General features: G+C 53.3%; 1 protein-coding gene across 6 annotated transcripts in view; it reads left to right on the plus strand.

Annotated features, from left to right (window-relative positions):
- Positions 1-291: 291 nt before the first annotated feature.
- LOC108926305 (chromodomain-helicase-DNA-binding protein 9-like) overlaps positions 292-13,508 on the plus strand; it is a 54,501-nt gene continuing 41,284 nt past the window's right edge. For 5 of the 6 annotated variants that reach the window (XM_018738906.2, XM_018738908.2, XM_018738910.2 and 2 more), the window contains exons 1-2: positions 292-609; positions 5,143-6,779. In XM_018738906.2, coding sequence (XP_018594422.1) covers positions 5,313-6,779 — 1,467 coding nt within the window. In that variant the 5' untranslated portion in view covers positions 292-609; positions 5,143-5,312. Of the gene's footprint in view, positions 610-1,003; positions 1,060-5,142; positions 6,780-13,508 lie in introns of those variants that run through there. The other variant, XM_029253759.1, reaches the window with a different exon arrangement.

Raw genomic sequence — 13,508 nt, forward strand, 5'->3', positions numbered from 1 at the left:
GGCTCCAGCGGCCTGTAAAGCATAATTGACTTCAACGTAACGTGGCAAAAAAGTTCAAGACACCGAGCGACTGAGAAAAGATGCAGGTTGAAACGTGTCTCGCGCAATAACGTATAAGAGCCGCCGGAGGGCGCGATTCACCAACAACCAGCAGCCTCCGCGCTCGTTCGTTCCCCCCCAGTTTGAACATTAGTATCCGGGAGACTGGAGTTGACGCGAAATCAAAGTAAAACCTCCGCCGATTGGCCTCGGCCGCCGTGCGGCCATCTTGTGTGTCCTCCCACTGCGATCACTCGTCTCGCGGGTTCCCCGAGTGAACTGAGCTCCTGACAGGTGCACTGGGCTCACCGGTCCGCTCGCGGTCCGCTTCGAGCGCCTCCGAACCCGCTTCGCCAGTTTTCGGCCCAATCTGGACACGTCCGCAGCCGTCCAATCAAAGGGCGAATAACTGATATGCAAATGAGATGCGTGCATCGCCGCTCGGAGCGTCGGCGGAGGCGTCGAGGCCACCAGCGGCTCCACTAAAACTTCGCGAGTGCCATTAGCTAGTTGGCTAACGAGGCGCCGAGACGCAAGCGCTTCCGCGATCGTCGGTCGCTTCGCTCTCTGGTGAGTATCGCGCTTCCCCTCCGAACGACCGTGGCGTTCGCTGTGCTGCTTTAATTTAAGCCGCTTCGAGCGTGTGACAGAGCGCGCGCCGCGGCTCGTCGCGAGGACTGGTGGTGAGTGGTGGTGGAGCCCCTCGCGGCTGTCGCTGAGGGGGGGAAACTTGCGCTGCGGGGCCGAACAGGCTTTGCCACAGCCGCACAGCCGCACAGGCACACAAAACAGCAGCTGTGTGTGTCGCTGTCACACACTTCCGCGCTGACGCCGAGCGAATGGCGGAGCGGCCGCGTCCACACAGGCTGAGGCGGCACGAGGACGCAGTCGGCGGTTACGTGCCATCGCGGGGCTTCCGGGGCTTCCGGGGGACGGAAGCGGCCCCCAGATTATCCGGACACGGCGGCGCACCGGCGGAGCCCGCGGGCTGCCTGAGCGCACAGCCGCCCCACTTTCCCGGTACAGCACTTGTTGTTGGCGTGAGTGAGGGCGGGGTAACGGTGCTGGTGGAGGAGAGTCGAGCTGAAGCAGGCAGGGGTGGATCGTGGATCATGGACAGGATGTAGGAAGTGGACTGTGTGTGCGACGCTGGTGGAAGGTGGACCGTGGAGGACGTGTAAAGCGTGTGGATGGTGGGGGACACGAACTGGGGGGGGTGGTAGATTTTGGAGGATGTCAGTTGGGTAGACTCCTAGTGGGGACATGTGGACTGTGGGATGTGCAGGTGAGAAGTGGACCTTGGCTTGGCGCCGGGGCATATGGACTGTGGAGGACATCTGTACAGTTGGAAGGTGGACCGTGAGGGGGACATGTGGACTGTGGGGGACGTGCAGGCGGGAGGTGGATCTTGGGGGGACATGTGGACTGTGGAGGACATCTGTACAGTTGGGAGGTGGACCTTGGGGGGACATTTGGACTGTGGAGGACATGTGTATACAGGCAGATGGTGGACCGTGGGGGGACATGGACAGCATTAGGAGGGGGACTGTGGGAGACAGGGAAAGTGCTGGGAGGTGGGCTTTGGATGCTATAAAAATCAGTAGACGGTTGACTTGTGGGAGACAGGAAAAGTGCTGCACAGTGGACGGGGGGCAGGGTGGGGACTCGATGGTCCCTAAGGGAGGGGAGAGGAGACGAGGGCTGGGGTGGGGTGTTTTATGGGCTGTAGAGGACACGTTGACGTCGTTTCATCCGCTTCCCGCCAAGATGTGTTGCCGCTTGGGACGTCCAGTTGTTCCCGTTGGAAGACATTTGTCCAGCATTTCCTCCACCTGCACAAGAACAGGTCTGAAGATGAGGGACGCCTGAGACGCTGTCTTTACGTCATTTCTCATACAGCCATGGGTTTGAAGTCCAAGTGAGCTACTTGTTTGTGCCAGTGGAGGCGGGCTGTTCCCCGCACAGGCAGGGGACTCTGGGCTCGAAAGCAGCGGGGCACTGAGGACAGGCATGCGAGTCCTGGGCCTGGATCTGTCTCCTGACCCGTGTGGACTGGGAGAGCCGGCCGTCTGCTCCTCGGCTCGCCGGCTGCGTCTCCGCAGCGCCTTGGGTCCGTCCTCCGGCTGCCCGTCCGCGCGAGGTGTCGAAGTGAACGGAGACTATTGAGGAGGTGTCCTGTCCCCTCACCTCACTGTAAAGGATGCGTGATTATGGTGTGTGTGTGTGCGTGGATGTGTGTGTTTGCGCACGCGCACGTTTGCTGCGCAGCTGGGACTCAATGTCACGACGCACTTTTACCCCTTTAAAAACATAGTGTAAGATGAATGGAGTGACAGTAGGGGACTCGATGTTTGGGTACGAGCACTATGTGCTGACATGAAGCAGGAAGTGTGCACACACGCGCACGCTTGGCTGCCTGGGTGTGTGTTGTCATGTTGTGTACCCGCTGCTCTCCTGTGAGCACCGTCAGCGATGCGGTACCGTGGTGTTTGTGAGGGAGGAGGTACGTCCCCTGCTGTGAATGGGTGACCTTCTGGAAGGGCTGCCATGGGTACAGCGCTTTGGGGGTCGCGGGGGGTCAGTCTAGAAGTGGCCTTCCCTTTGTATCTGTTCACGAGCTGTGTGACAAATACCGTGGTAAAGTTTAGGTCTGGCGCGTGAGATCCCACGTGGAAACGCCGAAAGACGCGGCACTAACGCTGAAATAATTTTGTCTTCAAGTCCCACAGCAAAAGAGTTTACTGGTCTTCTGGGAGGCTTCCTAATTATCTTGTAGTTCGTATGAATTGATATTTTTTCCATTTTTTTGAATAATAAATTGTTGCTGTTTTTTTTTTTTTTTTGTTGGTAGATGCTCTTTTCCAGAGCGTTTCTCCGGTGTTGCTTTGAACGCTAAGCTGTTGACAATGATTTACCCGTGTATGCAGCGCGGTAGTCTTTACTTTGGGGTAAATGCTCACAGGTTCTACGGTGGGAGCTGGGCTTTGAACCCGACTCCGTAGGTTGCGGTGCAGTGGCTCTGACCACCATACCATCTGCCCCTTGTGGATGCCATGTAATCGGATCGATGTGAATTCTCTTGTCGTACCTTGGATGACGAGGCGGTATTTAGCGCTCCCAGAAGGAAACATTGGTATTCTTTAATGGTCGTACTTACGCTTAGTAGCTGTTTTGATGGGTAATGGTGTTTAAGCGCGTTGCTGAAGCTGAGCTGTCAAAAGGTATACCTTTCAGAGTCAGCTGTTCATACCGCACGTTTAGAGGTTTTCGGAAAAGTCCCCCATGCCCCCCCCCCCCCCCCCCCCCCCCCGGATGCTCTAGATGTTGCCAACAGTGGCCTTGAGGCTGTGTGTATCGGATATTTGTGCCCTGCTGGGTTGAGTCTTCTGGGGAGAACTTATCTTCTGTGGATCCAAGATGACTTCCTGTGACCGTGTCAGGTTTGGGGGGGGGGGCTCTGTTTTGAATTCTTTGTCATCTGAGAGAGCGCGACATGGCTGCTGCACGTGGCTCAGGGTGAGCTGAAGATGTCCAAGGTGGTTTTGGAAGTCGGCTCGAAGATCACCGCATTCTCGCGTGTCTTAACGTTCCTCTTAGCGGTCGGATTCACGATGGAGGCCATTTCACAAAACCACGGTACGAATGGTGACCGTACTACGAGCTCGTGATGCCGTTTGTACAAAGTTTAAGAAACGTTAGACGTGTTTTCTACCGCGACGGTGATGCTCTGCTGGATCGCAGAAACGGCCTCCTGGTTTACAGAAGACACGGTGTAGCCGTGCATGCACGGTATGCAAATGCGGGCGCTCTGTGCAGTGGTTTCAGAACCTTGGGCCTCAGATGACTGTTTCACAGGTGTTGAGCGCTGTCCTCGGCGTGTCTTCTGTGCCTCTGGTGCTCCCCTGTGATCCTTCACGCCAGACTGGTGTGGCAGCAGGTCGGGTGGCTGCAGGACGCTCTCCTTTAGCGTTAGTAGAGGTGGCAGAGCTGTTGTCAAGGAGCTGGAATGCAGTTGGGCTTCTTTGGCTCTAGAAGAAACAGCCAGTGAGCTCCTCTCTCTCTCTCTCTCTCTCTCTCTCTCTCTCTGTATCGCTCGCTCTCTCTCTTTGAGGTTCGAGGCCGCTGGAGCAGAGGCGTTTTGAGAAAAACAGCCGAATATCTAGGTGACAACCACACACGCAGCGTGTCAATCGCAGCGCCGGGATGCTGTAACTCGGCCGTCACACATGTGCACGAGTGTTTCAATGGCGACGCCCCATGGTTTTGTGGTCTGTGGTCCCCTCGAGCGCCACGGCAGGTGGGGCCCTCGGTGTCAGGTAGCGCTGCTGGCTAGATGACTGGGACCTTATCTGTGGGTTGCGTGAAGGGGAACGGAGGGCTCGTCTTTGCAGAGTGCCTTTTGGGTCGACTCGGCAGCTGCACCTGTGAGGTTTCTGTTACCTGGGCTCACCCTGGCCAGCGGGTATTTGCAGTCCCCTCGTGGTTTGGGGAAGGGGGAGGCGGAAGGAAACTTTGCATTCGTGCGCAGTTTTGAAGAGTGAACGGCTCAACCTAAGAGTGAATTGGCCTGATTTGCTATTAGGTGAAGCGATCCGAAGTATTTGTTGCATGGGGCGACCCGGACGGGGGAGTGACAGCCAAACCATCCGCGTGTCCTACGGACGGAGGGACCGAGAAGTCATCGGCTATTGTTTGTTACTTATGCGTGTTATATCTCTAATTTTGCATTTTTCCCCCCCAGAAACCTTGCGCTCCGTGTCGCTGCTGAGAAGAGCGCTCCGTAAAAATAAACAAAGTGAGCGGAACTGAACTGGTGTCCTGCTAGAACTTGTTAGCCAAATACCTTGTGGAAAAAGAAACTTTCCTAGCCGGTGTGTTAAAATGTTTCACTTCAGCTGCGGTCGGATGAAATATTCTCGTGCCGTTTAAAGTAGCGTCAGTATTTGGAGTGAGGTACTGTCCTGTTTTACTGTGCTCACCCTCAGAGAGGATTCCAGTTTTACACTACAGTTATACTGATTATACGCTTGCTTGTTGTGTTCTAACTTTAGCTGTGTAACTGATGTTATTGGCCTCTTTCTCGCTCTTGTTTTCACCCTGCAGGATCTCTCTGTGATGCATCCCAGCACTGTCTTCTCAGCCTGTCTTCATGGCTAAGCTCAGGTTCTCCACCCTTTGAACCTCTTGGCCTAGGTTGGCCAGCAGCCTGCGGCAGCGCTGCGTGACTACCGCGGCCGCGTCGGGACACTTCGCGTGCTACGACCGATCCCACGATGGACTTCTTTGACGATCCGACCCTGTTTGACGGTGGTTTGGAGGGGCTGCCAGATGAGGGCTTTTCTGCAGGGTCCGTCTCTCTGGTGGACGAGCTGAACCTCACCGCTGAGTTTGAGCCGTTGCAAGTGGATTCCCTGGGAGCGGGGAAGCACCCGGGGTTAGCGCCTTCCTCCTCGTCTCAGCAGAACTTGACCTTCGAGCAACAGATTGACCATTTCGGTGCGTTGAAGGCTCCGCTCTCAGTAGCTCAGCCTTTTTCTGTCTCGGATAGCAGCACCAATGGAAGCGGCAGTGTGTTGGCCCAGCACGTGCAGTTCCACAACTCCCCTTTGCACCAGGCACCTCAGACCAACGGGCTGTTCCCTAACAACAGTCCCATGTGGGGCAACCAGGACCAGAACGGCAATGCTTTTCACCAGTTGCCCCAGCAGCAGAGTCATCATCACCAGCACCTTGACCAACATCGGCACTTTCAGCCCCACCTGCAGGGCCTGCACCAGCATGGCAAAGCCTTCTCGGAGCATCAGGACTACTTCTACCAGGGCACCCAGGCTCAGAAGCAGCAGCAGCAGCAGCAGCAACAGCAGCAGCAGGCCTACCACAGCCAGCACCAGTCCTTCTCGCCAAGCCCAGAGTGCAACGGGGCACTGTATCACCACGGGGGCATCACCAATGCCTACAAGCTGCCCAAAAGTCACCTGGGTGGCGACAGCTCGTCCTTTCCCTGTAGCCCTCAACGGCAGCAAGGCAGGATGCAGAGTTGCCAGGGGAATCAGAAGTACCCTGGATCCACAGAGGACATGGCCCTGCCCTACTCCAGGTCCTCCATTTCCAGTGCGCTCTCTGCCTGCTCAGTCAGCTCTGGCGCGGCCTACTCGACGACACAGTACCCGCTGAGCGCAAGCAGACCGCTGGCCTCGGCCCCTGTGCCCGCCACTACTACTGCTTCCCCCAGAGCTGCTACCTTGCGCTCCTCCATGCCGGAGTTCTCAGGAGCGGGAGATGCGTTTTCGTTGCTTCCTGGGATGGGCCAGCAGCAGCCGCAGCATCAGGGTCCTCTGAACCAAGCCGGCGATTGTCCTTTCCAGGGCCTGCAGCTTCCAAGTCAAGCTCAGGGAAACTACGGCAGCTCGGAAATGTTCTCTGAAAGCATGAGCTGCTACCCAGGCCCAGGCAGCCAGCACCCCTCCGGCCCGCAGGGGGGCTGTGAGCCTCTCATACCACCAGCAAACAGCAGCAATGGCTATGAGGCCCTGGTCGAGAATCTGTTGCCACCGATAGAGGCTAACAGTGAAGAGTTTGAAGGACTAGAAGGTCCCGACCTCTTAGGGGACGACCTCCTTCCCCAGCTGGAGCCTTCTCTGAACCAAAAAGCTCCCTTGGGGCAACAGGAGGAGAGCAACTATTCCTGGACCAACGGAAGCCAGGAGAAAGCCAACTGCTTGATGAACTATGCGGCTCAGGTAAGGTTCAGAGTTCAGAACGGTCGCGCTGTTTATACTGCGATTACGCTGCAATGGAAAAAGCTCGGCGGGGGAACTCGCTGCACAGTACTATTGATACTCTGACACACTTTCTCGAATGTTGTGCAGCCGGCCGTCAGCCACCGTGTAATGTTTAACTCGTCCTTAAAGGGCCTGTCATCGTCTGCTGCATGCTGGCTGCCATCTCGGCAGCCCCCTTAAGTCCATCCCCGACCGCGCTAGCCGGGCCGCCGCGGCCATCAGTGAGTTAAGAGGGGTGGCAGCGGGTTGGAGACTTAGTGTAAGCGCGTTTTAAGGCTATAATGAGATGTGGGTCAGTGCAGGCTGAAGTCGTGTAAGGTTGTTAGTTACAGTCTTGAACCACTGCTGTCGCAGAGGCAGCTTCTATGTGTGTGTGTTTGTGTGAGTGTGTGTCTATGTTTGTCACGCTGAAGTCCTGAGACGCAAGCGGCCAACGTCAGGGCAGTCCTGTACGTTCAGAGCCGATGGCTGAGCGGTAATTATGCCGCATGCATTTTCAGGCCGGATGCAGAAGTACTTAGTCTAGTGACCCTAAGAGGCAGTTGGCGCTGAAACAAGAACAGCAGGAAATGTGGTCGGCACGGGTGTAGGCCCTTGCAAATTCCACGCGCTGTGTCGGGACAGATTCCTTGCAGAAATGAGGCACCGATTGTCCGACTTCTCGTAAATTTCGTTTCTTGCACTTTTTTTTTTTAAAATGATGATTGACCCCACCGTTGCTAATTGTCAGATTATAGAGTTCTGCTTTATGTAGGTTCACGGCCTCCAGGGTGCATTCGACGCCTTGCTCATATCAGTCATAACTGTTCCATATTTTACCGATATATGTATGGGCACTGTTATCTGCAGTTTACAGCAGCCATTTTTCATTTTACATTAAGGGCCAGCAGGTGGCATGGTGGTTATGGCTGTTGCCTTGCACTGGAAGGTCACAAGTTTGAATCCCACCCCTTGCTATGTACCTTTGAGTAAGATTCTTGCTCTGAAGTGATATGGTTACCATTAGGTTTGTATACGAAGTATAAACGGGCAGATAAAGATTTGCTATAGTATTTCTATGTGTATACATAGTATAAGTACATTAGCATGCAAACATAACATTTTTAGTCAAATCTGAGAAGGAATCTGCTAAAATGAATAATATAATAATGGTAACAACCATCTCCTCTCAGATGTGCCTTGAAACACTGGGTTGCTTTGACAGTAAATCTTAAAAAAAAAAAAAAAAAGTTACAAATAAAAACATTATTATGTTGTTGCTATCTGTGCCGTAATTGTGTGAAGATTATGAAGTTTCGGTCAAATAAACTGATCGTGGCGCTGTCAGTAAGTTCCAAGACTAACCACTGCGTGATGCTGTTGTGCAAAGTGAATTCCATGCCAGTCTAAGGACTTGGTCACTACGCCGTATGTTGTGCAGTTTATTTACATTCTTCTAGCGGGGGGCTCCTTAGCTTTCGTCGGATTCTTCAAAGTGTTTGTGGCCTACAAAAGATTAGGAACTTTCCTTGGGAGGTAGAGCTTCTTCAGGCCATGGGGACAGTTACTTTACCGTGTAGTATGGTGAGAAATATCATGCATAGCAGATGCCTCCTGACTGCTGCCCGCCATAGTTTTATGTTTAATCATACCGACTCCCTCGAATCTCAAGATACTTCATCTGGCACATGGCAGCACACCCTGCTTTCAGCATTTAGCTCCCAGAGGACTCATCTTTTCTGAAGGAGTGGCTGGGTGCCGGAGCCTGAGAAATGGCTTAGCTGGGCATGTGATCGTGATGGTCGTTCGTTCGGATGTTTTTTTATAAGAAGTGGATATCCTGAGCGCTAGAAGACCAGTCCCATTCCTACCAGTGTCATGAAGGCCTGCAGATTGATCAGGGCTGGGTTTTTCAACACCTGCATAAATATAATTATTTAAAAAGAGTGTGGTCACTTAAAAGTTTAAACCATGAAATGAATCAAGTCAGTTTGGATGCAGTTCGAAATTACGGTCATATTACCCTTTTTAAGATTACCTTTCCCTTATTTGTTGTACCCCTGAAAAGGCTAAAGTGCTTGAGTAATTTTCTAATTATATGAATGAGTAAAACAGTAAAATTACAAGCTGCTGTAGCTGCTTTGAATAAAAGAGTGTGCTGAGCAAGTAAAGGAAATTACAGGATCTCCGTATTGTGAATAACCAGTGAACAGGATGAAAGGATGTTGGTAATATATAGAAAGACGTCCTGAGTACAGGTCAGTGGGGTTAGGAGACGCTGGGGTTTGATTGGGGTTTCAAAATGTCTAAATATGGGTCAGAGCTGACCGTCGACTGCTTTGAATTGGACACGTTCAGTCAAGGGGAGTTCAGGTTTAAGCGAAGTTCCGCACTGACGGATGTCACAGGGTACGCACGTTCGACGTTATGAGGGCGTAGAAGATCTGGAAGGGCACCGCAACCAGAGACCGTTACATCCTTTACGATCGAGCTGGAAACTGCGTCAAAGACGGGTCACGTTGGATTAGACGATCTCTGTGGCTCAGGCATCGCTCTTCAGCGATTACCCTGGTGTAACGCGGCAGCAGGTAGCATAGTGGTTTGAACTGTCGTTTTGCGGGTTGGAATCCCACGTTGTGCTTCAGTAAGTACAAGTCACTTTAAGGCAGTCATTACACGGCGGTAACGCTGCAAATCACCTTGGAGTAAAGTGTCAGCTAAATGAAAGTGACTTTCATCGTAGAACGTGGGAGAGGGTCCAAGTGTTCTACCGAGTTGATAAATGACCGGTGGGCGAGGTACCCTTCTGAACGGCACTCGCAGGAGAAGGGGCTGCTGTTTGGTAGGGGTCCCCCCCCCCCCGGGTGTCAGCATGAGCCTTTTAAATTTAGAGCCTTCCTGTGTGAGGTTAGGTGCCGGTGAGAGAAGATGGCTGCGAGCCACTGCTGAATCGCTGGCTTTGTGGCTTCCTGGCACGAAAGCAGAGAGAGGTTTATATAACTCTGAGCCGGGCGGAACTTCAGCCAGACCAGAAACCCAACACCCTGTCACTCAAGGCTGATGGGGGAGGGGCGACGGGCTGCTCTGCGTGCCTCCGATAGGCTGTCCCTGGCTTGCACTCCTGGGCTTCTGGGGCCTCGGGCTGCCTGACTACCTTCCTGCGTGCTCAGGGTGGGGCCTCGAGGTGAGCAGGAAGTGGGCATTATATTGAGGGGCAGCGCTGGCGGTGAACCCGCAGAGGGTGGGGTCACAATCCGGAGAGGGGAAGTTGCTTGGGGATTTAGATGAGCACGTGGGAGCCCTGCCAGCACACACCACGAAGCTGGTCTGCCAAGAAAGTATGCCTGTTTTCATTTATTTATGCGCCTCTGTGTTCTGTGGTGGATTTAGGCCACTCGGTTTAGTTGGCTACCGTTCTTTCACAGGCATTTCCCGCGGCTGCGTGGTTCTGCGTGGCGTGCGCCGCAGGGATGCGAGGTTCGCGGGTGGTCGTGAATTCGGCGAGCCCCCACGTGGCATCCGTGAGCGTCGTCATTGATGGGAGAGGCCTCCCCCACCGTGGCCTGCTGGGAGCCAGTGGGCAGGGGCCTGGTGTCCTTTGTGTGCAAGACTCGCACAGGTGCTCAGAGAGTCACTTGGGCAAGACAACATACCAGACTTTGCATACCAGATTTTACTCTGAAAGGGTGTATCGAACGTGGCGAATGTGACGATATTGCATTGTCACCTGAACCTGTGACAGTACGCATTTCAGGGCAAGTTGAAGATCACGCAATGAGTCCCAAACCCTTTGTTTTTCTCGTTGGCGCCGTTATAAATTTAAAAGAAAAGTTTTAAAATGCTAGCACCCGAAAATCCGTCGTGTTGAAAAACAAGGCTTTCTTCACGGAGGTGTGCAGTTTGAGGGGTTTCTTTGTGAGAGTCGGCAGCAGTTACCAAAGAGGGTGGAACTTGTCGGTCAGGTCTCGTAAGTCAGATTTCGTCCGATGTTAAGGCAGCACGTTAGAGTAAAACTGCGTTAAAAAAGGCGACTGATTTGACTGTTAATTACGCGTTGGTGTTATATTTGAGAGGTTGGGTTAGTCAGTGTAGGAGGTTCACGGGGATTACTTGTTCAGTGGTAAAGTCATGTTTCGCAAGGACTAATCCCGCAATGGTGTAGTAAACCTAGGGGTTGCTCGGCTCCGCGTAGAGATCCGCAGCAGGTCATCGTTGTCCACATATCTGTGTTCCCGTTTCCTGAAGCATAACGTGAAAGAATAAGAAATAAAATGGAGAAATTCGTCTCTGCCGTCACTTCCCCGCGTGAGAATGTCCACCTTCTCAGCTTCTCCGCTACGTTATTTTCAACGCTTCGCTAACGTTGCTCAGGAAACGAGCTTCGCAACACGCAAGGCTTTGCGGCACCTGCGGATCTTCACGTGGAAGGAGGCAGGGATTCAGCTCGCGCGGTGGAGCCCAGCACTGCAAGCAGCCCACGTGTCACTCAGGTGGGGGTGGGAGGGTGAGCAGTAAAGGCTGATCTCACCTGGATTTTTCTCTGCTGTTCCCATGTGCACGTGTACGAGTGTGTGAAACGGGACTCGAACCCTTTAGGGAAGAGATCAGCGTGGGTTCCCTGCACGTGTTCTTGACCAGCACGGGAGGTGCACCACAGTAGTCAGAAGAGTGGTGAGGTGGGGGGTAAGCGAGGATCCAGGACTGACGGGCATTAGAGGAAGCTGGCCAGCAGGTGCAGCTGGAGAGTGAAGCGATGTGTGGAGAAGATGGGAAAGGGCGCTGGACCACGCAGCAGGACCGAGGAGCCGATACAGGCCAGCGCGCCAGTCCCGCTAATTTCCCCCTCGGCTGGGAACGTCTGCGGTGCACCAAACCATGCAGAAACGGTTTACTCGCTTTCAGCACAGTTCCAGCACAGACTGCAACATCTGTCTTTGTTCTCTGAGCTTAAAGTGGAAACAAATTGTACATCGACGCTGCATCCGCTGTAAGGCACTCGGAGAGAGCGGAGGCGGAAAATGGAAGCGGGGCGATGTGTATACCTTGACTTGGTTCTGCTGGAGTAACTGGAAGGGAGAGATTTGTTGCAAACAACCGATAGGTTTGATCAATGTTGTATGATTTAAATATAAAATTGTTAAAATACACAGCAGATTTAAAACCACCATCTGCCAGCCTCAGCTGAGCTCGGTGTGTTCGGATCAGTTGCTTCTGATCCAAGGGAGAAGGTTGTTTGCCTCCCTTTCCCTCCTGATGTCAGAGGCTTGTTTTCCCTTTGGCGGTGACAGCTCCGGCTTCCGCGGACCTTTCTTCTGCTGGCGCCCGCTCTGCCGTCTTACGCACATGCTGTGTCACAGTGCCAGTCCTCCAGGGTCCCGTCAGCCCGCCGTCTCTGGCAAAGCGTGTCAGCCGCGGGTGAGTCATTGTGCCAGGCTCTGCGGAAAACAAACTGACCGTCATGATGGAAAAAGGAGGCAGACTTTCCCCTCTGGGAGGGGTCATGGAAGAGGGCAGCACTCATGCTCTCCCTCTCTCTCTCTCTCACACACACACAATCACACAGACTCCCATTTGTGGCAGCTGTTGTATGCAGCCCACTAAATGGAACCGATGCTCTGTCACTGGCGCCATGTACCAGCTGACTGTTAGGCTCAAGAGGTTTGCTTCCTGGTATTGGGGGTCCTTGTCCAGAGAGAAGTAACCTTCCATCCCCCCTACTGAGCATTCCCACAATGCTCTGCCAGTCTGGTTTCCCCTTCCGTGGCCCCATCCGAGGCCCTGCCACGCTAATCCTCCAGCAATCCCGTAATGTGCTGAAGAATTCCCCGGGAGAACACACGGCGTCACCCACACACTCCTCTGCGGAAAGCCGCTAAGTAGGGCGTGGAGGAGAGAAGGTGAGGGCTGCCATCTGCGCTGGCGTGTGTGAAAGCCCCCCCCCCCCGCCTTGAGGAACGGAGCCTGTCGGTTTGTGGGCGTTTCCAGCACGGCTCGGTCGTGCCGTCGTGTAGCCTTCCCGAGGCGTTTTGGTGGGCGTGGTAATTTGCAGCTCACTCCTGGGCTTGTTACCAGTCCCGCTCCACCACCAGCACCGGTCGACCGCTCCCTCCCGTGAAGCTGCTTAGGCCGGCTAGGCCTTGTGCTCTGCTGACCGAGGCTTGACCCCTCCTCGTGCGTCTCCATTCTCAGCCGGTTCAGCACGCTTTCCCGGTGGCGGCAGACCCTCTCTGATGTGAACATTAATATTCTTAATTGCAATTAAGAGGAAATTAACCACCGTACCAACTATGACCTGATAATAAACCTTAACTGGCAAAATCTTCAAGGTTAAATTTGGCTCCAGCACCGATCTGAGCGCTCAAATTCGAGCAAGTTGCCAGTGCTTTACTGTGGGAAATCAGTGTTTGCATATTTACTTGTGCTTTGTGGCTGTCATATTTAATTGAAATATTCACTGTATTACTATTGTTCTCAGAAAATTAACATGGTAACATGTCCCGATTTTCTCATTTACATACAGTTTAACTGACATTATCCAAGGTTACGTAGAAAGGTAGTGATTTACACATTTAAACAGTGAAAAATGTTGTTCTTACTACATTACATCAAGGTAAGTACCTACCTCGAGTAACACGGTGGTGGTGGGTTTCAAATCAGGAACCTTCAGATTGTAACGCACCGGTCCCCACCATTACGCCAGCTGGTGGT

This window comes from Scleropages formosus, chromosome 7 (assembly GCF_900964775.1).
Source record: "Scleropages formosus chromosome 7, fSclFor1.1, whole genome shotgun sequence".
NCBI classification, from domain to species: domain Eukaryota; kingdom Metazoa; phylum Chordata; class Actinopteri; order Osteoglossiformes; family Osteoglossidae; genus Scleropages; species Scleropages formosus.